At 41.3% G+C, this 24,480-nt stretch overlaps 1 protein-coding gene across 31 annotated transcripts in view; it reads right to left on the bottom strand.

Moving 5' to 3' along the window:
• Positions 1-24,480, bottom strand: part of SYNE2 (spectrin repeat containing nuclear envelope protein 2) — a 370,575-nt gene that overhangs the window by 39,204 nt on the left and 306,891 nt on the right. For all 31 annotated transcript variants that reach the window (XM_016926198.4, XM_009427921.5, XM_016926202.4 and 28 more), the window contains 10 exons: positions 23,253-23,457; positions 21,952-22,131; positions 20,142-20,267; positions 18,153-18,307; positions 17,901-18,045; positions 16,569-16,663; positions 15,078-15,312; positions 10,387-10,581; positions 8,053-8,178; positions 652-807 (listed from right to left, as the gene is read on the bottom strand). In XM_016926198.4, the coding sequence (XP_016781687.4) occupies positions 652-807; positions 8,053-8,178; positions 10,387-10,581; positions 15,078-15,312; positions 16,569-16,663; positions 17,901-18,045; positions 18,153-18,307; positions 20,142-20,267; positions 21,952-22,131; positions 23,253-23,457 (1,618 nt within the window). The remainder of the gene's footprint in view (positions 1-651; positions 808-8,052; positions 8,179-10,386; positions 10,582-15,077; positions 15,313-16,568; positions 16,664-17,900; positions 18,046-18,152; positions 18,308-20,141; positions 20,268-21,951; positions 22,132-23,252; positions 23,458-24,480) is intronic.

The following is a 24,480-nucleotide window of genomic DNA, read 5'->3' as shown; positions in this document are numbered from 1 at the left end:
TCTGTTCTTAAAACAAAGATCTTTAAGACTATTTGAACCCCTTAATTCAATACTGATCCTGTCACAAGCCTATACCGTATAATACTCTATTAATACAATCCCATTCTTAATAAGTTGAAGTGATCCATTGAGACAACATAGCAGTTGATCATTTCTCTTAGAGGATTTTAGAAACCAGCTACTTGAAATAAACATCAGGTTCCTGTGAATGCAGAGTACTTATATGAAACGCTCCCATGCCTGGTGGGCATGAAGTAAGACTCCTGCTGTTAGGCCCAGAAGAGACTCCCCAGTAAAGGACCTCTTCACTGGGTCCTGCTTCTGATACACTGATTAGGACTTGCCACCTACACAAGCCAGAGAGCAGTCTACACATCTGATCAGAATTGCAATTTCTGTCTCCACTTAAAGTGACTTTTTAAAAAAGCTCATTAAAAGCGTGCAAAGTTCTAGCATTTAGCGCTGGAGAAACAAAAGGGTCAAATCTGTTAAACCATGTTGCTGCCTTCTAAAGGAGCAGCGGCCGGGCCAGGGGTCCCACTGAAAAGGGCCTCCGGTTCAATGAAATTAAGCTCCTTTCTACTTTGTCTGGCCTTCAGAGACATTTCAATCCACTCCCAAACAGCCGTGCCCTGCAGTGAGCTGACTTACCCTTAAGCAGAGGTCCTCCCATTGTCTGTGCAAATGCTCTATTTGCTCCTTCAAAACCATCACGTCTTCCACGAGAACGTGCCGGGTTAAGTCCGCCTTCATAGTTTGAAGTTCTTTCAAGTTCTGAGTCCAGCTAGCCAAAGACTGTTCTAGTTCCTGCATTTAATCACAAGAAGGGGGTAAAAAGCCTTCAACTCAAGCGGCTGTTGTTTCCAAACCTGTAGGCTAATCCTTTGATTAGACTCTGGGGGAGGGGAGGCCAGGAGAGGGGGAGGAACCTTCTGAATGGGAAACAGCCCAAGACGAGCGCCTGCAGTTGTGGTTGGCCAGTTCTCCACCACCTTCTTATCAAAGGAAAACTCTTTTCTACCTTTATTTTCATTTCCTCAGGTAGCTCTGATTTTGATAGAATTTATTCTATTTTAAAGTCACATAGGTCTTTATTTAGAGGAAAGTGTATTTGGAGTCTAATAATCTTTACACACACACACATGCACACATACAATTTTTAATCCTGAAACTACATTTCAGATAAAGTGTGATTTTCCATTTTAAAAAACCCTAAGAAATGCATTGCTGCTATTGTGGCAATCACATAACAGCAACAACTTCTGTTCACAGGGAATTATTTTTGGTTAACTTTTGAAAATAATGAGTAAGTATAACAGAAGAAAAAATAAACTTTTCTAATAATTGGCAAAGATTAGTTAGCAGATATTTTTCTGGCCATGGAAACATCTATCTTTTAAAATGCAGCATTGGCTGGGCTCAGTGGCTCACACCTGTAATCCCAGCACTTTGGAAGCCTGAGGTGGACGGATCACCTGAGGTCAGGAGTTCAAGACCAGCCTGGCCAACATGATGAAACCCCGTCTCTACTAAAAATACAAAAATTAGCTGGGTGCGGTGGCGTACGCCTGTAATCCTAGCTACTCGGGAGGCTGAGGCAGGAGAATTGTTTGAACCCAGGAGGCGGAGGTTGCAGAGAGCCAAGATCGCGCCACTGCATTCTAGCCTGGCTGACAGAGTGAGACTCCATCTCAAAAAAAAAAAAACAAAGAAAGAAAGAAAGAAAAAAAGCGTCTGTCAAATTGAAACCTTCTGAAATCTAGGATTTACTCAAGAGATTTACTTTCACAGCAGGGAAGGTAAAAGAAAACAACCAAAACACTCAAGCGTCTACCAGGTTTTTATTGTGCTTACAATTCTTCATGACTTGGCACATTTTAAGGGTCTTCAGTCCTATCTGTCAAATGAAATCTGAAATAAGATACTATGCCTTTTTAATTTTTATTATTTTTTTAAGAGACAGGGTCTCACCCTGTTGCCCAGGCTAGACTACAGTGGCACGATCATGGCTTACTGCAGCCTCGACTGACCTCTTGGGCTCAAGTGATCCTCATGCTTCAGCCTCCAGAGTAGCTGAGACTACAGGCACGCACCACCACACCTGGCTAATTTTTATATCTTTTTGTAGAGATGGAAGTCTCACCATTTTGCCCAGGCTGGTCTCAAACTCCAGAGCTCAAGTGATCCTCTTGCCTCAGCCCCCTGAAGTGCGGGGATGACAAGGGCGAGCCACCATGCCCTGCTGATACCATGCCTAAAATCAGGGATAAATCTGAAAGGCCCTAACAATATGTTAATTCTGATTGATTTTCAGAGTTCTAAAAGCTACACTGGCATGATTTCATAGCTTACCAACAAGAATTTATGTTTAATAAAATGGCCCAGAGAATTCTTTTTAAAGGTTGCATGAAGATTGAGGAATTAACACCTTTCTCAGAAGATAAATCATTAGGTATTTAACATTTTTATTACCTACTTTTGGTCTCACGATTGGTTCCAGTAAAGTAGATGACAGCAGATTCCACAGTGGAACACTCTGGAAAGCTACATAACATAAAGGGGGCCACCTGCCAGCCGAGGTGTACCACTGACTGACTTGAAATTGGAGATCTGGAAACCGCTGAGCTTCAGACAGAGTTTCCCAGTCAGGTGGCAGGAAGCTCAGCCTGTCCAGTGCCCTGCTCAGAGGTGCTGGCTCGGCCGCCAAGTTATGCCCAGCCAGGTTTCAATCAGTTTGGTTTGAATACTTACAATATTGACAATCAGAAAGTGTACAGTCACTGGATAAGGTTGAGACTCCTGTTTTACTCTCACTGCCCTGCCCTTTTCCCCTCTAACACTCACCATGTTCATACACACACACACACATACACACACCCCTATGCATACAGTGTGGCTATCTGGTGAACAGGTCTCTCTGGCAGACTGGACCATTAGCTCCACACATGGTAGGGACCCTGACAGAACCTGCCATGGTGCTGCTGTACAGCAAGTTTTCAGATATCAAAATGTACGGCTGAAAGGAAAGCAGTTTGGCTGTATGTTTCGAGAGCTTTAAAATGTTCATAAAGACTAAATGAAAAAAGCAGGGAGTCAAACAATATATAGAATGAGGTCTCTTGTGGAAGTTTACTAGAGCTGACGATCAGTTTGTATAAAAATGTCAACAATCATGCCTGTCTTTAAATTAAATTGCCCCAGACTTGCAACCAAACTGTCAAAGAGAAATCAGATAAGTTTCCACCATCTTCATCCAACCAGATAAATTATCTATACCACAAGAATACCTGAAAATTTCCAATTTTTTATGTAACATGGGATGTAAAATTTCAAGTTGTTTGGCTGCGAAAAGCGGTGTGTTGCACAGGATTTGACTGGACTCTGCAGTATCAGGGCAGCATCTAAGCCTTGCCTGTGGACTCAATTACCCGTGGAACAGTCAAGTCCCATTTCTCTGTACTACCATTTGGGTAAAGGAGGACCAAAAAAGAACGGGTATATAAATAAAATTTGACCTGCATATGCATACTCTATCTTTGGAAGAAAATACAACAAACTTGTAACGTTGATTGCTTCTGTGGAGAGGAACTGATAAGAGAAAAATTTTACTTATACAAAAATTATTTAAAAACCAAACTATTCCAAGGACTCAATCTTTGGACAAGTGTTATGAAACACAGATGTCCATTGTAGCAATTTTCATAATAGTGAAGTTAGAATACATATAAAACATATATGTAAGGAAATTATTCCATTCCTCAACGTGGCTGTAGTGGGAATATAATTTTTCTTTTTTATCTTTTATCTTTTTCTTTTTGCAGCTGTGTTTAGAAGGGAATATAATTTTATGAGGAGGAAAGTCAAGCTCAAATTGGTCAAGTGGCTAGCATATTTCCCCCAGGTGAATCAGGGATGAAACACACTGACCTGGACAAGCTTTGGGTTACTTGGGATCTTTTCAGAATTGGTCACGGGTTGAACGAACTCAATGCTTTTTGCCTTTCCCTGATTCTTTCCACTGATAAATAGGATGCTGAGACTGTGAAAGCTGAAAAGATCCCACTGGAAACTGAGAAGTGTGATATTTGAGAAAAATTATGGCTGCTCAAGGGTTTACATTTCATGTTCTGCACAGGTTTCTAGACCTTATGGAAGGAAACTCTGTGTTTCAGCTGAGAGCATGACTCCAAATTATTTCCGTTGTTACCAAAGTCTTGCTCTAAACCTAATGAGGTAGGGATGATAAAAACTTTGAAAATTAGGCACAGAAATCTTGTTAACCTAATAAAGCCACTGACTGACACATCACCACCAAATAGCACATTTAACAGTGAAATGTTAGAATCATTTTCTTCTAAAATCAAGAATGGAAGACTCAGCTATTAATACTTCTGCTTAACAATGTTCTGAAGGTATTGACCCGTGTAGGAAAAATAGGGAAAAAAAAGTATATTAAAAAGAACAAACAAAAATAACCTTGTCATTATTGACAGATGATGATGGTCTCATAGACACCCAAAAAAATACATAAATGAATTATTGGAATTAACATAAGAGTTTAACAAGATGGTTAAACATAAATATGCAAAGACCAATTACATTTCTAGGCATCAGCAATAATCAGTTAGGAAATATAATTAGAAAAAGGCAGTGTTTTCAATAGCTTCAAAAATATTGCACCAAGAAATAAATCTAACAAAAGATATATCTTTTGTGATTAGGAAAATTATAACAAGAATAAGCCGGGTGTGGTGGCTCAGGCCTGTAATCCTAGCACTTTGGGAGGCCAAAGCAGGTGGATCACCTGAGGTTGGGAGTTAGAGACCAGCCTGGCCAACATGGTGAAACCCCGTCTCTACTAAAAATACAAAAATTAGCTGGGCGTGGTGGCGGGTGCCTATAATCCCAGCTACTTGGGAGGCTGAGGCAGGGGAATCCCTTGAACCCGGAGGCAGAGGTTTCAGTGAGCCAAGATCGTGCCACTGCACGCCAGCCTGGGTGACAAGAACGAAGCTCCATCTCAAAAAAAAAAAAAAAATTATAAACCATTAGTGAAAACAACTAAATAATATGACCAAAGGGAAATATATACCACAGTCATGAGCATGAGCAGGAATACTAAAAAAAATTATCCAAGTTAATCTAAAATTCAATGCAATTCAATTAAAACTCTTATCAGAACTTTTCATGGTTTAACAAGCTGTTCCTCAAAGTTACGGAAGATCAAAGACCCAGGGACATCCAAAGTAATGTGAGAGAACAAGGTGTGGGTATACATCACACCTGAAATAAAGATGTGTTACAATAAAGTGCAGTAATCAAGAGTTTGATATTAAAGCTGAGATACACAGACCAATGGAACAGAGAACTGAGAAACAAATCCTGCATTTATGGAAATTTGGTATTTGACATTAGACAATAAATAGGCACCAAGACAACTGGCTATCCATACGAATAAAATTAGAAAATGGATCTCTGCCTTAAAACGTATGCAAAAATCAATTCCTCAATGAATAAAGATGTGAATGTGAAAATCAAAAACTAAAAACTTTTTGAAGAGAATGTAAGCATGTATTTTATGACTTTAGTATGAAGATTTTGCAAAGGAAGCGGAAAATACAAATCATATAGGAAAATACTGACCAATTCATCCACATTAACAAAATATCTTTTGTTCAGCCAGCAATACCAAGGAAAACGTAGAAAAACAGGCTCTCAGATGGGAAAAGACATTTGCAATGTATATACTCAGTAGAAGAGGAATATTTAGAATAAATAAGCAGCTCCTTCAACTCAATAAGAAAAAGACAAATAGCCCAATGGAAAAAAATCAGTAAAAGGCACAAATAGGCAATTCACAAAAGGGCAAATATGAAAAAAATGTGCAACTGACTAATAAACTACGAAGAGATACTATCTCACAGCTGCTGGATTAGCAAAAGTTTAAAAAAAACTGACAATACCAAGTGACTACAGAAGGGATATATAAATTGTTGTATATTCTTATAATGCATACTATACAGCAGTGAGAATGAATATGCATTAGGTACCAACATCTATGACTCCAAATCAAAATGAGGGAAAAAAGTTACATTGTAGGCCAGGCGCTGTGGCTCACGCCTGTAATCCCAGCACTTTGGGAGGCGGAGGCAGGTGGATCGCTTGAGGCCCCAGGAGTTCAAGACCAGCCTGGCCAACATGGCGAAACCCCATCTCTACTAAAAATACAAAAAAATTAGCCAGGCCTGATGGCACACGCCTGTAATCCCAGCTACTTGGGAGGCTGAGGCACGAGAATTGCTGGAACCCGAATGGTGGAGGTTACAGTGAGCCGAGATTGTGCCACTGTATTCCAGCCTGGGTGACAGAAGGAGACTCTGTCTTAAAAAAAGAAAAAAAAATTACATTATATATAGTACTGCTTATATAAAGTTTTAAAATTTATGTATTTTGTTTACTTTTTAGAGACAGTCTTACTCTGTCATCTAGGGTGGAGCATAGTGGTGCATTCATGAGTCACTGTATCCTCGACCTACTGGGCTCAAAGGATCCTCCCACCTCAGCCTCCCCAGCGGCTAGGATCGCAGTCAAGTGCCACCACACTCAGCTAATTAAAAAAAATTTTTTTTTGTACATGTGGGGATCTCATTTTGTTGCTCAGGCTACTTTCAAACTGCTGGACTCAAGGTATCCTCCCGCTGCAGCCTCCCAAAGTGCTGGGATTATAGTTGTGAGCCACCATGCCTAGCCATATAACGTTTAAAAACAGAAAGCAATTCTACATCTCATTGACAGCAGGCTGGGCGCCTGCTGTCACTTTGGGAGGCCAAGGCAGGAGGACTGCTTGAGCCCAGGAGTTTGAGACCAGTCTGGGCAACATGGCAAAACCCTGTCTCTACAAAAAATACAAAAATTAGCCGGGCATGGTGGCGCATGCCTGTACTCTGGGCTACTCGGGGGGGCTGAGGTAGGAGGATCGCTTGAGCTTGGGAAGTTGGAGGTTGTAGTGAGCTGAGACTGTGCCACTGCACTCTAGCCTGGAAGACAGAGCCAGACCCTGTCTCTCAAAAACAAACAAACAACACTGACACCTACAAACACATGCATTAAAATTATTAGGACATGTGTAAGAATGATGAACACCAAATCCAGGGTTACTGACACCTCTAAGGAGAAGTTAGATCATACAGGACACTTGAACTGTGTGCATACTTTTTAATTTTTTAGCTGGGTGATGGTGTCATGGCAGTTTGTCATATTATTTGTTATGCCTTTTAGCACATCAGACATTTTTACAACAAAGAAAAAAGATGTAGGGAGAAAGACACTAATTTCTGGCCCAATTTGAAGTATAACGCTATTCATTTCTTCCTAATTTTTTCAATTTGATCCCTGAAAGTCATTGAAGGAAGAAAAAAATTAAAAGACCATTCCAACAGTCTCTCAATGTCTTTTAAACATCAAAGCTGCAGACAGAAAAGAGATGCAGGGAGTTGCTGACCTGGGAATTTTCCTGGCCCCAATTCCTATCCATAAGTTTGCCTTGTCTCCAGCAAAGGCCTAAAATACCCAGGAAGTTTTGCTAGTGTGGTATTCATTAGGAAGAATATATAGTTTGGACGGTTTTATAAAAATGCTATACTGGAGCAAACCCCAACCTACTGGCTTTCAAAAATGAATTCTTTAGTCATATTTTACTCTTGTTTCAAAGAAGAGGACATTTGATAAGGGAACAGCTTTTACAGGAATCTCAGAGGCCACATCTTATATTACAGAGGAGAAGCAGACAGAAAGAGGACCTGAAGGAGAAAACCCCTAAGATCCTAAGAAGTGAGTTTTTGCAAAAGCCTTTCTCGTCTTCAAACAACAATCGTAAAAAGCATCAATTCTAATTCCTTAAGAGACAATCATGTTATGTTAGACAGATCGGGAAAATATTTTCTGATTGAAAATGAAAACTCAGTTTCAACACAGAAAGAGGCAAAGAAGCACTTCAAAGTACTCAGAAAACAGCCAAGTGATTATCTTGGCCACTTGTTTGGATTTCAATACCTTAATCAGCTCTTTTTCGTTATGGAGGTCCTCGTGAAGCTCTGGAAGAGGATCTTCACTTTGTGCCTTTAAAACTTGCAGCCTGCTTTTCAACTCCTTGATTTTCTTTTCACACTGGTCCCAGGTCTATTTGAAAACAAGATTAAAACTGGTAAGTATTTTGCTCTTTAGAATGAATTGTAGAAATAGAATAGCTCATTTAATCCACATAATCTTTCTATTAAGTTTGTTTTTAATAAATCATACAGACACCCAGTTCCTTGTCTTAAGCAGACTATGGTCTCCAAAAGCAGAAGGAACACCAATATGACTTGACCCTCCTTGCAGCTTTACCTGTGGCTCGTTTCAACCACCAGGCTAGGCTTTGCTTGAAAATAGTTCTTCCGGGCTGGGCATGGTGGCTCAAGCCTGTAATCCCAGCACTCTGGGAGGCTGAGGCGGGTGGATCACCTGAGGTCAGGAGTTTGAGACCAGCCTGGCCAACATGGCGAAACTCCGTCTCTACTAAAAATACAAAAATTAGCTGGGTGTGGTGGTATGTGCCTGTAATCCCAGCTACTTGGGAGGCTGAGACAGGAGAATTGCTTGAACCTGGGAGGTGGAGGCTGCAGTGAGCCAAGATTGCACCACTGCACTCCAGCCTGGGTGACAGAGCGAGACTCCATCTTAAAATAAATAAATAAATAAATAAATAAAAATAAAAAAGTTCTTCCTCTCTCCCCAATCCCTCTCATCTAACCAATGTGATTTCTACTTTAATTTTGGAAAAGTTCACACCTAAAAGGCTACTGTACGGATTAACTGTTAGCATTGACAGTCTTTGGTATATGCTATGACAGCACCACAGAACACAAGCACTCAGCCACCTTCCTTGTCTTCTTTTCCACCGTCACCCCTCTCCTCTGCTGGCTGTCTTCTCCTTTCTACAGCCTGGCTTTAGTGACCTTTTCACATTCAACCTTCACTTTCCATTTCTCACCACTGTGCTGACTACCACCTTCTGCTTAAAGCACTTTCCTGTTTACAAAGCATTTTCAACTTTATTAACTCATTGTAATTATAATAACCTTAGGAGATAGACAGGGAAAGTATTATCATATTTAAAACAAGCATTATCATATTTAAAATGGGAAAACTAAGGCTCAGAGAAAAATGACTAGCCCGTGAATCTGGGGTTAAAAGCCAAGTCAAGGGTCAACCATCTCTTTTCTTCAAATTTTAATTGTTGAACAAAATAGGTGCCTGCATTTTCAACTATAGGGTATTTATATTCGATTCATTAGGATAAACTTTCCTGAAGTTACTAAAACTATACAAATCTACAATGAAACACTATTATTCAGTACAGCTGATACCTAAACATACTTGGGTTGGCCTCAGTCTATGGTAACCCCTCACTGAAGGGAGGCCACTTGTCTAGCAATATTAACTATCTGGAACTCAACTCAAAAGAAAGCAAAGGAGAAGCAAAACCATGAGTTCTTCAAACTGTTATTTGCAATTATCATTATGCTTTACAAACATGGCAGATGCTTAACAAATGTTTGCTAGTTAATGAATTCCATATAGTCCATATATCAAATAAAATTCAGATACTTTATTCACAGGAGAAATTTTCAAGCCCTAACTCAGCATATATTTACTCTTAATTCAGAAAAATATGTCTGGTAAGTTTGGTTATCTAGTTTTGGCACACACGACAGACTAGAGAGAGTGGGCTATAAGAAGTAAGTGAGCTTGGAGAAAGACAAAGTAAAAATAGATAGCTTGACATTAAGAGGAGAGAAAGAAAAATGATAAAAACCATATCAGAACTCAAAGAGCACAGTAGTTCAGGGAGGGCCATAGGTTCAAAGTAATTCAGAGGCCTTCAGAACAACTTGGTATCTTAGCATAACAAAACGATAATGATTTTCCTAACAGTGACTCAAAATATAACACTGTAGTTCTTAAAGGTATAATCATACATTATTTGGAAAATTCACTTATATGGAAAAGTGCATTCTCTGATGATAGCAGAAAAATGAAGTGTTTCTGTCTGTTCCATACATGGAACATTAGTTTTATGTATTGAACTTTCATTGAATATGTTTCCTGTTTCATAAAAGTAAGTATCTTAATAGAATCTCAAGTATTTAAATACTAAACATTGAGCTCTTGCAATGCTATATCATCATTTCACATTAAGTAACTGGCATGACTTACAGATTACAGCTTGAGTTGGAAACTCATGATACTATAGTTTCCTAAAACCATTTCCATTTTCACACCACAAATGAAAATCTATGTACTGAATTTGAATATCATGAATGGAAAAGTAAGTGGTGAGTTTACCTCTACAGTGCTCTGGAACTGTTTAATCATCTCTGCCAGCTGGGGCTCCATGTCTTTCCAGCTGTCCTGAAGTTGACTGATTCTCCTACCCACAGACTCTTTAGTTTTCAGGTCAGTTGTGAGCAGTAACTTTTCTCCAGCTTCCAAGGTTAGGGCATAGGTAGTTCGCCTCCTTTGAAAATGAATTTCTTTATTCTAAGAAAAAAAAGAGAAGTAATTTGCTTAGGTTTCTGATGTGTTCAAAATGTGATTGTGTGTGCCTGTGTATATTTCCTTCAGAGCTTTTCTTAAGAGTTAAACTAGATATAAATTAGACAAATTGGGTCAGAATGTACATACACACACACATCAAAAGCTAATGTTTTACACTGAGTAGATAAGCATACCACTAAGTGAGGTGTTCTTAAAATAATTTCCAAAGATTGGTGAGATAAGATTCTCAGTGTAATGATTAGCAGCACAGAGAAATAAAAAAATATACATCATAGAATAATAGCCTGCAAGGTAAATGGATCTAAGAGTATTAAGAAAGTGAATGGAGTAACAGACCTGAAATCAAGTAACAGACCTTATATTACGCTAAACAAATATAAAAGGAAAGAACACGAGAAAGGGTAAAATACAAAAAAATATACATTTCTTAAGCTTTTTATGAGCACATAAACATGTACATCGATGTGTGCCCCAAAGGCGCAGCTTTAAAAAATTTCATCCGAATATCATGTAGGCTTTCTGAAAATTAAAAACAATTTAAAAACAATATTTTTAGACCCGAAGTGATGGCTCATGCCTGTAATCCCAGCACTTTGGGAGGCCAAGACAGGCAGATCAGTTGAGCTCAGGAGTTCGAGACCAGCCTGGCCAACATGGAGAAACCCTGACTCTACTAAAAATACAAAAATTAGCCAGGCATGGTGGTGGATGCCTGTAATTCCAGCTACTTGGGAGGCTGAGTCACAAGAATCACTTTAACCTGGGAGGCAGAGGTTGCAGTGAGCCAAGATCACACCACTGCACTCCAGCCTGGGTGACAGAGTGAGGCTTTGTCTCAAGAAAAAAAAAAAATTTTTTTAAGAGACAAGGTCTTGTTTATTTTTATTTTTTTCTATATTTTAGTGGCGGTGTTACAGCTCCGTGACCGCTCCTGCAGAGCAGGGCCGCTCCGCAGGCAGTGTGCAGAGAGTAGCGAAGGTCCTGTTTTTTAAGAGATGCGCCACCACACCTGGCTACATGGGCGTTCTTTAAAGAGATTGAAACTAGGTATTTATAATACAAAAATAAAGTAAAAACTTTAAAATTGATCCATACTCCCAAAGGCATTTGGTTTTAGAGGAAAAATTAAATAGTTTTTGTCTGTTCTAAATATGTTTTCCTGGCTGGGCATTCTGGTGAGTGCCTGTAGTCCCGGCTACTCGGGTGGCCGAGGTAGCCTCACCAGAAGTTTGAGGTTACAGTGAGCTATGATCACGCCACTGCACTCCAGCCTGGGAGACAGAGAGTGAGTACCTATCTCTAAAAAAATAAGTAAATAAATAAATAATACATACATATTATTTCCTTCTCCTTGAAATTTCTTGAAGGAGACAAAGTGTGGGCATTTTCCAAAATGGGAGCTGATAAACATCAACAGAGCATCACTAATTTACAAAGGCATTTCTGAGAAGCCTGAAGATCACCCATACCCAAAGGAGGAAAGCCAAATGCACCCTCAGGAGCAGCACACAAATAAAAGAAACAGCAACTGGACCACAGGCACTCCACGTGCGTCTCTCCAACATATTGTGCTGCGCAAATGAGCCACTCGTATTAGACCTGCTCCTCCCTTAGTCTTCCCTAACTCTGTCAACAGCACAATATTCACCAAGATGCTTGAGCTTCAACCCAGAGTCATCCTTCATCTAGCTTTTCCTTTACCAGACTCACAAACCGACACTCCAAAATACGGTGTTTTGACACGCCGAACTGAAGAAGTCTCAGGGTCTCTCTGCCCTCCCGCACTGCGTCTCCTACAGAAGCTGAAGTCCTTTATCTGCCTAAGACCCGGACTCACCAAGGAGAATGATTGTTTTTTCTTTCCCTCCCTGTTACCTCATTATCTTATTGCAGAAAAGAAGACCCAGATGTAACCACACCCAAACAGGCTCTTTCAAGATGACTGCCTCCAACGATCACTGAAATTCCAAAGATAACCTTTTTTTTTTTTTTTTTTGAGACAGGTCTTGCTCTGTTACCCAGGCTGGAGTGCAGTGGTGTGACCATGGCTCGTTGCAGCCTCAACCTCCCGGGCTCAAGTGTGACCCTCCTGCCTCAGCCTCCTGAGCAGCTGGGAGTACAGGTGTGCACCACCACACCTGGCTAAATTTTGAATTTTTTTGTAGAGACAGGGGTCTCACTATGTTGTACACAGGCTGGTCTCAAACTGGGCTCAAGGGATCCTCCCACCTCGGCCTCCCAAAGTGTTGGGATTTCAGCCAATTCTCATCAAACTGTGGCACCTCTGTCCCCTCCTCTCAAACTCATGTGGACACATATGATAGCCTTCATTGTTAGAGTGTGGCAGAAGCGATATATGTGACTTCTGAGGCTGGGTTTATAGGGCAATACAACTTGTTCTTGGGATAAGAATCTTTGAAGCCATTGGGGTACCATATAAGAAGTCTGGCCACTGGAAGCCCTCACGTGGTAACACCACAGAGAACGATGCCCAAGGAGAGGAGCTCCACTGTCCCAGCTCCTTGCTGCTCCAGTTGTTCCAGCCTAAGCATCAGTCATGTGAGTGAGCTTCAGATGACGCCAGCCCCAGCCACCATCTGACTGCAACTGCCTGAGAGACCCCAAGCAGGAACCACCAACTCCTGTCAACCCCAAGAATGACGAGACAGAATGATGAGTGTCATTATGCAGCGATAGGTAAGTGAGATGTTAGGATTCCTACTTTTCCTTTAGCTCCCCTACAATCAGGAATAGCCAGAGTGATCTTTAAAAAATATGGGGCTGGGCACAGTGGCTCACGCCTGTAATCCCAGCACTTTGGGAAGCTGAGGTGGGTGGATCACCTGAGGTCAGGAGTTCGAGACCAGCCTGGCCAACAGGGTGAAACCTTGTCTCTACTAAAAACACAAAAATTAGCTGGGCATGGTGGCGGGCGCCTGTAATCCCAGCTACTTGGGAGGCTGAGACACAAGAATTGCTTCAACCTGGGAGGCAGAGGTTGCAGTGAGCCAAGATCGCGACACTGCACTCCAGCCTGGGCGACAGAGTGAGACTCCGTCCCAAAAAAAAAAGAAAAACAAGCAAACAGTGTCATGCTGCCCTCTCCCTCAGCTGAAATGCTTCAAAGGCTCCCTGGTTCCAGCCAGACCAGGTAATCCAGCTGCCACACCCAACCTGCAAAACACTCCTCCCTACCCGCCTTTCTAGTTCACCTCCTGCCACTACTGCCTTGCCAGCTCTGCGCCAGTCACACTGGCCTTTTTGCCGTTCCTCCGCTGTGCTGAGCTTGTTCTCATCTTGGGGACTTGGAGTAAGCCTCTCCTTCGGTCTGAAAGGCTCTTTCCTTAGATCTTGCATGGCTGGCTCCTTCTCATCATTCAGTCCCAGGTTAAATGTCACATGGCCAGAGACAACCCAATCTAAAGGAGCCACACATCCCCATCTCTACTGGCCCTGTTTTAATGATCTATGTAAGTCTTATTACAATCTGATATTTTATTATTTATTAATTTATCTGATTAATTATTCTGGTTTACTTACTACTTTGTCTGCCCTTATGAGAGCGAAGGTCTTCTCTCCATCCACAGAATACACCCAGCACTTAGGAAAGTGATTGGCACAGAGAAGGTACTCAATTAATATGCGATGATTGCATAATGAGTGAGGGCTGTACAGGATTTCAGGAGGGTGGTGTTTGTTGAGAGGCTTCTCTAAGGTGGAGAGTAGCTCTACAGCTCCATGGGACATGCCAACCACCTATGCTAATCCTGTGCTCATCAGGCAAGTTTCTTTTGGAAAGCTTTGTTGGCTGAATGAATTTGCCCCTTTATTTTTATTTTTTTAAAATCAGTTTTTAAAATTTTGTGAGTGCATGAGGTTTTTAAATATAGGCATGCAATGTCCAATAAGCACATCATGGAGAACGGGGTTTCCATCCCCTCAAGCATTTATCCTTTGAGTTACAAATAATCCAATTACACTCCTTAAGTTATTTAAAAATATATAATTAAATTATTATCGACTATAGTCACCCTACTGTGCTATCAAATAGTAGGTCTTATTCATTCTATTTTTTTTTGTACCCATTGAATTTGCCCTTCAAGAGTAAACAATGCCATCACTGTACATTACTACACTAATGGTCAATTTATACATTAGTCGGTGGCTTAAGAATCTGGGTGGTTTGAGTCTGTTGCCCTAAACCTCCCCCAATTTATTCACCCATCTCCACTCCATGCCTCCTCTCATGGCCCAAGAGAACCCTAGTATTTCTGGATGAATGGGTAATATTGGGTTTCCAACCCCACAATGCTAGGGACCGGGCTGTGGGGGGGTGGTGACTGCACCTTGCTGGCCTCACACTGCAGAGAGCCCACTTGGATCACATCACCATCCAAAACATTAAACCAAAGGTGAATGAACATCTTGCAAACAATGACCACCCTGTGGTTCTCACACTGCTACGATGCATACACTACCTTCAGCTCATGGATCAGACTTCTGGTTTGGTAGAGGCTGAAGCGCTCCTGGCCCTTCACTGCAGATAGCAGGTGGCTGGTGTCAGTGAGGAAGCGAAACAAGTTCTCCACAGAAGTAGTGAAATCTTGCCACTGCCTCACCAGCCCATCAACGTCACCCTTCCTCTGCCGAACACCCTGGACAGCATTCTGCCACCGATCCGTCAGCTTTGAGAATTCTGTAATAAATTCTGGTCTGGGGAAAAACAAATGGTTATAGAATCCAGACATCGACATGTAGAAAAAATAACTATCAGTGGGTAATAGCAGCTCAGATTCAGTTTTTATAAGTACAATTTACATGAAAAAAATCCAAACTTCTAAACACCTGAGTGCTATTCAATTTAAACATGATTAAGGCTTTGGGAAGGGCAGCATGCAGACTGAGTTTAGCAGAAGGTATCTGCACGTAACCTGGTGTTTTGCCAGCATGCATAACCATTCCCTTAAACAAACTGAAGCTGTTTTAATATACATTAGGCCAAACGTGGAAAGGAAAACTAGAAACTGGATCAAAGGGAAACAGATGAACAGGCAGGTACTTTGTAACACTATGGATTACTTGAGTGTACTTTACATAATTTTAGCAATAAAGAGCATGCTTTATTGCAGCTACTCAACAGTTCTTTTCTGGATAAATAATATCCTTCACACGAGAAATAAGGCCTCTTGTTTATTATGGGAAAGTCATGTTTTTCTGTACAGATCAAATAGAAATTAGCTTATCATCCTGGAACTGGCTTGCATTTACTGCTTCAGAGCTAGGGAGAAAAGGGCTTTACATTTCTTAGTTATGCTGAAAGAAGATTCAGAGGTGTATGGGTGGTGATGTGGAAGAAAAATCATACCCATTAGGACATTTAGAGAAGTATTTAAATGGCCAGGCCATTTCCAGGCTATCTGCCATGTGTACAGCTGCATGAGCAGACTCACTCAGCATTACCAGACTGGCCAAAGGTGCTCTGTTCAGCCTGATTGGCACTGCCCAGTGACCCTAAGCCCACATATGTAGCATGGAGAGAAAGCCCTTCTTTCAGACTTATAGGATTTAGCTACCTACTGGGAACATTAGGAATAATCATTTTTTAGAAATTATTTTTTAAGTCGCAAAACATCATGAGGATGATGGTAGAGAAGGAAACAGTACAGAAGAATCATTTGGGGGCACAAACTTAGTTAACTATACTTGAGAAGTGGGCATTTTCCAAAGCTTCTGGGCTGCTAACCCCATCCACCTACCATACGGAAAAGGTGTCTGTCACAGATGTTTTTATGGTCACCCAGCAAGATCTAGTCCCACTACATAGTTAGAAGCCTGGTCCTATGGTGATCTGTCAACCGACAGGGCACAGGGAACCAACATGGTCAAGGTTCACATGGTGGAAAGCCTGCCCTGACTGAATGCATTACCTTCCATCCGCCCACAACCTTCATGAGCCCCAGACAGCTCACCTGTTCTCTATTTCTGTTGTGTCCAGGAGTTGTAAGGACTGGGTGACATAGGAATCAGCAATTGTCTGGTTTATAGAAACTTCAGCTTCTAACATCTGTATATGAGTCCAAGCAGAAAATATCAGCTAGTAAAATTCATTTTATGAATCTCGGAACCTACATTTCCTATTAAAATCTAAGCTTACAAAGGATATGAGGGATAATTAATTTTCATATTATTTGAACCTACTGCAAAAAATGTTCAACTATCATATCAACATCACCTACGAATATATTCTTAAAAGCAAACAGGTCTAATAATAATTACATCTAATACCCATTTGTTGGGCATTTACAATTTGGTAGGCACTGTAAAACATGCATTGTCTCATTTATTTCTCAGCCTTAGGATTTAAGCACTATTATTACATCCATTTGAAGAGGAGGAATCTAAGGTATAAAGAGGTTCAGTAACTTACTTAAGGCCACTCAGCTTTTTGGCAGGAGTGATTTCATTTTAATTGGATGATCTTAATGTAGCAATGTAGACTTCAATCAGTTACATTAAAAAGTTGCAGTGAAGTAATTCTGCACACTTTTGAAATGTGTCCTTTGTAATCCCAGCACTTTGGGAGGCCGAGGCAGGCGGATCACTTGAGGTCAGAAGTTCGAGACCAGCCTGGCCAACGTGGTGAACCCCATGTCTACTAAAAATACAAAAATTAGCCAGATGCAGTGGCACATGCCTATAGTCCCAGCTACTCGGAAGGGTAAGGCACGAGAATTGCTTGAGCCTGGGGGGTGGAAGTTTCAGTGAGCCGAGATTGCACCACTGCACTCCAGCCTGGGTGACAGAGGAAGACTCTGTCTCCCCCCACCAAAAAAAGCAGGATCTGCCTATAACCACCAGGAGTATTTTCAAATACATGTCAGCATAAGCACTGAGGAAACTCCTGTGAAATTATTAACGCTACAGTTATAATTATACCAGGTGTTTTAATACTATGGAGAATTATTGAGTGAAAATACAAACATGAGTCGAAGTATTTTATTATACTCTTGATAGAATGGTATAATGTTTGCATTTTGTGGAAGCAAAGTTGTACTAGAAGCTTCCATGTACTGCAGAAAATCTAGGAGTCCTCTCCCTAATAAAATAGATCAGTAAATGTTGAAATTTATGAAACGTACGAGAATTTTACAAATGACCAATTGACAACTGAATTTGCTTAAAGGTATACATTCTGTGTTTAGGGACTGATAGGTACACTCCCTGTGTTTTATTTAAAGCTATCTTTCCCTGACTCCTGCCCCAGATGAGCGGTTCAAGGGTGGCAGAGAACACAGGTTTACCTCATAGGTTTTCTGCTGCTCCAGGAGCTCAGGAAGGCTGTTAGCCACATCCACTTTGAGTGCTTCTTCTATCTTCTCCAAAAGTTGGATCCACTTTTCACAGCAATAAAGAAACTTTTCATTCAATCCAATTCCCTGAAGCTCACTACAAAGGTTTAAAACAAAACACACCCATGTTAACAATGCCATTCCCGAGCTGAAGCCGTTAATTTTACCTTAATTGAAACAACGACAGAGAAGGGATGTTCTAACCTGCAGCGCTCCAGTGCCGTGGCCGTGGCCCGAATCCATTGCCGGTTCATATTTTGTAACGTCTTCACAGCTACGTCACTAAGTGGGAGCTTGAGGCTCACTTCATTCAAATGTTCAATATCAGGTGATTGGGCTGTCAGTGCCAGCACATGATTCTATTTTTAAAAAATTGAAGTACAGGTTTTTGGATGCCAATAAGATATCTAGATGACAAAAAACCCTCCTTATCTCAAAGATAAAGGAAAACTGGGGCCTGAACAGGCAAATGACTTGCCCACAGTCAAACAGCTTGCTAATGTTAGAGTGGGACCTGAATTCAGCTATCTCAATGCTGTGCCTTCTAGAATACCAACCTGCAACACGGCCAGCACCCAAACAGCCCAGGAAATAGAAAGTGATCTCAGATTTTGTCACTGAAGAATACAGAAAATAGGCTCTTTTATTTTTTATTTTTCGGAATGGAGTCTCATTCTGTCGCCCAGGCTGGACTGCAGTATCATGATCTCGGCTCACTGCAACCTCCGCCTCCTGGGTTCAAACGATTCTCCTGCTTCAGCCTCCCAAGTAGGTGGAATTACAAGTGCCTGCCACCACACCTGGCTAATTTTGGTATTTTTAGTTTCACCATGTTGGCCAGCTGGTCTAAAACTCTGACCTTAGATGATCCACCTGCCTCGGCCTCCCAAAGTGCTGGGATTACAGGCGTGAGCCACTGCACCCAGCCTAACATGCTTTTTAAAAAAGGACCAATTCTGGGCTTTTAAGTCCCGTTTAGTCTGCCAATAACCTGACCTTCAACAAACAGGTCAAGCACAGAGTGATGAAAATTTGATTCTTAAAATAACTCTAGCAGAGCAAGGGACTTAAACACCCATATTTTGATAGAACATGACATCGCAAGAAAGCAAACTTATCAAAATTTCATTTTTAAAAAGATATTCCAGCGACAGCTTCTAAGCTGACAAGCAAACATCCTTAACAATATTGAAGTTACCACTACAGAACTCTGCTGTAATATTCTAGGTCAGGATAAGCAAACTTTTTCTGTAAAAGGGCAGATCATAAATATTTTAGGCATTTGTGGGCCATATGGTCTCTGTAGCAACTAGTCAACTCTGCCCTTGTAGCGTGAAAACTATAATAGACAATATGTAAATCAAAGGGCATGGCTGTGTTCCATCAAAATTTTATTTAAAAAAAAATCAGTGATGGACAGTGCACCACAGTTTGTTGACTGCTGATCTAAGTTACGAATATTGATTCCTAGGAGAGTTACAAGACCAGATCTAATTCTTTCAGTCATTTATGTTTACTAAACTAGACTTACGAAGGTAAAGAAAAATGCATAATAGAATTTTTTTTATATTAAACTAACCAGAAAAATTCAATTAATCACAACAGCCAATTTCTAGATTATTTCAGTTCACTGACGGTAATTATGAAAAAACATCTACTACAAATTACTCTGACATATTACTAGAAGAGATCCCTATGTCGTCCTACTTTTTCTAGGCCTGAGGGAAAAGAGGACAGTAATGAACGGCATAAAAATGACTGTGCTCCAGGGTGAGTTAGGCCAGGCGCAGTGGCTCAGGCCTGTAATCCCAGCACTTTGGGAGGCCGAGGCAGACGGATCACCTGACGTCAAGAGTTCAAGACCAGCTTGGCCAATATGGTAAAACTTCATCTCCACTAAAAAATACAAAAATTAGCCGGACATGGTGGCACATGTCTGTAGTCCCAGCTACTTGGGAGGCTGAGGCAGGAGAATGGCTTGAACCCGGGAGGTGGAGGTTGCAGTGAGCCGAGATCGTGCCACTGCACTCCAGCCTGGGTGACAGAGTGAGAGTCCGTCTCAAAAAAAAAAAAAAAAAAAAAAAAAAAGAGTGAGTTAGGATGCAAACATTCCATAAGTTCACAGTAATCAGCTTATTTTTTTTAACCTTATGGTGAGTCTAAGCCCTTAGAAAAGACAAATATTGGCAATACCAGGAATGAGTCAGGATTTTCTTTTTCTTGTTGGTGAAGTCTATCCAAATTCTCTTCTTCATGCATAATAAGACCTTTTAAAGATTCTAGCCGGACTCCAAAATCCTTAAACTGTGAGAGAACAAACTAGAACAAGAGAAATTTTCATTAGAAACTATTTTCATGTACATATAAAACAGAATTAAACACAGGCTTGGGAGCTGCTAAAAATTCAAGATGTTTTTGGCTAGGCACGGTGGCTCATGGCTGTAATCCCAGCACTTTGGGAGGCCGAGGTGGGAAGATTGCTTGAGCCCAGGAGTTCAGGACCAGCCTGAGCAACATAGGCAGACTCCATCTCTGCAAAAAATAAAAAATTAGCTGGGCATAGTGGTGTGCGCCTGTGGTCCCAGCTTTTTGGGAGGCTGAGGCAGGAGGATCAACTGAACCTGGGAGGTCAAGGCTGCAGTAAGCTGTAATTATGCCACTGCACGCCAGCCTGGGTGACAGAATAAGACCCTGTCTCCCTGTCTCAAACAAACAAACAAACAAACAAAAAACAAAAAATAAAAAAAAGTAAATTCAAGTTGTTTTCAACACCCAGAAGTTCACTATTATCTCAAGAATCATAGATAAATATTCAGAAGCCCCCTGATTTTTCACTCGTGCCTTTGAGCCTTCCCAAATGGACAGATCACCCGCCTGAGGAGACCACATAGAGTCAGTGAGCACTCCGTTCTCTCAGTCCCACTAGTTAAATGTGGTTTTTTGTTTGTTTGTTTTCCTGCTGGTACTGAGATGTGATACTGGAACTCCGTGGCCTTCTGTGTAGCTTGTTGACAGCTCCTGCACTAAAGGCTTTATAAAAAGTGAATGAAGGCTGAGAGCAGTGGCTCATGCTTGTAATCCCAGCACTTTGGGAGGCCAAGGTGGGTAGATCACTTGAGGCCAGGAGTTCAAGACCAGCCTGGCCAATGTGGCGAAACCCCATATCTACTAATTATACAAAAATTAGCCGGCCAGGCACAGTGGCTCACGTCTGTAATCCCAGCATTTTGGGAGGCCAAGGCAGGTGGATCACGAGGTCAGGAGATTGAGACCATCCTGGCTAACATGGTGAAACCCTGTCTCTACTAAAAATACAAAAAAATTAGCCAGGCATGGTGGCAGGCACCTGTAGTCCCAGCTACTCGGGAGACTGAGGCAGGAGAATGGCATAAACCCAGGAGGCGGAGCTTGCAGTGAGCTGAGATCACACCACTGTACTCCAGCCTGGGCGACAGAACGAGACTACATCTCAAAATAAATAAATAAATAAATAAATAAGCAAGCCAGGCGTGGTGGTGGCTGCCTGTAGTCCCAGCTATCCGGGAGGCTGAGGCAGGAGAATCGCTTGAACCCGGGAGGTGGAGGTTGCAGTGAGCCAAGATTATGCCACTGCACTCTAGCCTGGGTGTCAGGTCAAGAGTCTGTCTCAAAAAAAAAAAAGTGAATGAAGATATGAAGATATGACAAATCATCATGCTTTAAGCAGCTACTTCTATGGCTCAATTACTTGACTCAGAAATCCAAATAACTGTGAGATCTGAACAATGTATGCAATATAATACATATATGACTTCTAGAACTAACATCTTCAATAAGGAAGAAATGATTGCTTAAGATCTGCCCATGTGATTGAAGCTAGAATCGTATACATTTGGGAGCAGCTTCAGTCTGTAGTTTTGCTAAGGAGCAGCCCGTAAAGCACTACTGCTTCAAAGGATACAAGGGATTGAGGATGGAATGCAAATGTCTAAGACTAAAACTTGAATGGAAAGAAAAGATGAACCTCAAATTCATTTGCTTTCACAAGCAGCATCTTTTCCAAATAAGCAGCCCTCTGGAGAGAGTGCAGGGGGCCCGGGAGGAGCATGTGGGTGCTGGACTCTGCGGGTTGTGGGAGTCGATCCAGGACACTGGAATTTTGGAGAAAGGCTTCTTTTGTCTTCTGCACATCATGCTGCAGCTCCTGCAGAAGAAAAAGGGATGGCAAACACCTCTTCCTCCTTTCAAACCACAATTCCCTACCCGCTGCTGCTCCATCAAAATCTAGGAGAATATTTGCCCTGAAAACGTAGGCATGATCTTTTGTTATTATTTATTTTAAATAGCTGAAAAGGCTGGGCTTTCTTGAAATGATGTATATCACTGGCGCTTTTCCGAAATTTGTCATTTCAAAACTAAAAGTGACCACTGACTAATAGAGCCGAGGCTTCTAGTATATAGAAACTGGAGACAACCTGAGTACTCATGTACTTTATATTTCAGTTGTCAAACAGTTTAGGTATCTGCTTTCATGCTGTTTCAAGAATCAATGCAACTCTGACCCCTGCCTTAGACTTTCTGATATAAATGGATTCACGTGCAAAAACTATAGAATTTTATTAATCAGGCTGATTTTAAGGCTATTCTGGAAATATTGTGTACATAAAATTTGTTTTTTTATTTTTAAATTATCAGCTCAGGTAGAAGTGAATCAGATGTACAGAACATTATCTGTTGGATTCTCACCTAAATTGGTTGCCACGTTTTGATTTGACCTACAGTAGCAGAAGATACAAAATGCATCTGTTCACTCAGTTCAGAACTAAAGAGTATTCACTTTCTGAGCGTTCATTAACAATAATAGAAAAAACACCATAGAGGAAACTATGCAAGTCTTTAATGTAGTCTGAAATTTACTATACCCACAGAAAAGGCCTAGCAACATGGCACCAAGTCCATGATTATTGCTAAAACAAGAGATACAACATGTATTATTCTTACAGGGTCACACTCAGTTGAGACACTTGCTTTTACTTCAGATTTCATATGAAGCTTTTGCCTTAGAGATGTAACACTAGAGAGAAAGCACAGACTTGGAACGAGGTGATATTGAGTCCCCCTGATCCAGCTATTTGCTGCCTAGACGTCACCTCTGAGCCACCACCTGGTCCTCCCAGCCTTGCCTATGTCCTACATGGCAAGTTCACAGCACCTGTCCTGACTACTCTGTCCCTGTGGTCTGTCTGGTCCCCAGGTCATGGCTGTCCCTTACCCCATCTGTTGGGCTGACTTGGCCTTGGTTTTCCAAATGGGCTTTGTACCCACCTTTATGTCCTGCAGGGCTGGGGGCAGGATCTCTGCCAGGTTGTTTCCAGACATGCTGATGTTTGCGAGCTGCTGAAACTTTGCTTCCTGCTGCTTCAGCCTTGCGGCAGCTTCACCATGAGCATTGCTATAGGCCTTCCAGAGCTGGAGCAGACTCTGGGCCTTCTGCAACTGGTCTGCAATGGCTTGGTTCACCTGAGTCCACCTGTCAGTGCAACGCAAATAACATAACCCTCATTCTCTCCTTTCTCTTGTAGCGAAAGTACAATGCACACACTCTACTGGTAAGTTACTAGCAGATGGATCATTAAGAAGACACTGTTAAATGGTTTTTAAAATTAGTGGCATCACCATTATAGAAACCATTATATAAAAAGAAATCCAAATTAGGCTATTTACTTGACTTTATAATATTGCACAAAAACTACAAAATGTATGATTGGCAACAAATACCTATGATGTTATGAATGTTTCACTCTCTTTCTTTTTTTAAGAGAGGGGAGTGATGAAGGGAGCTCAAACTTTTTTTTTTTTTTTTTTTTGTAGAGACAGGGCCTTGATATGTTGCCCAGGATGGTCTCAAACTCTGCAGCTCAAGTAATCCTCCCACCTCAAGCAATCCTCCTGCCTCAGCCTCCCAAAGTGTTGGGATTATAGGTGTGAACCATGGTGCGCCCCGCCTATGAATGTCTCTTTGGCAAAGATGGAGAAAACACTGAACTGTATGCCTGACAAAATGACTCCACATGAAGAGGCTCCCAGTTTATAGAGATATGCTATCTTTAAACAGGTTTTAACTTTGTATTTATATCAAATAAAATTTATTATCTGTTTACACAAATGTTCCTTACATAGAAGTGGAAATAAAGGAAATTGTTTTATTATTCCATATACAGACTCTAGTATCTTGCCTTTCTTCCCTACTTTTTTTTTTTTTTTTTTCTGAAAAAAAAAAAAAAAAAAAAAAAAAAAACAGGGTCTTGCTCTGTTGCCCAGGCTGGAGTGCACTGGTGCAATCTCAGCTCACTGTAGCCTTGACCTCCTGGGCTTAAGCGATCCTCCCATCTCAGCCCCCACAAGTAGCTAGGACCACAGGTGCATGCCATCACGCCTGGCTAATTTTTGTTTTTTGTAGAGATGGGGTTTCACCATGCTACCCAGGCTGGTCTTGAACTCCTGGACTCAAGTGATCTACCCACCTCGGCCTCCCAAAGTGCTGGGATTACAG

The sequence above is a fragment of the Pan troglodytes genome, chromosome 15 (assembly GCF_028858775.2).
Source record: "Pan troglodytes isolate AG18354 chromosome 15, NHGRI_mPanTro3-v2.0_pri, whole genome shotgun sequence".
NCBI lineage: Eukaryota > Metazoa > Chordata > Mammalia > Primates > Hominidae > Pan > Pan troglodytes.
Note: the sequence above shows the minus strand (reverse complement) of the source record. Positions and strands in the feature narration are given on the sequence as shown.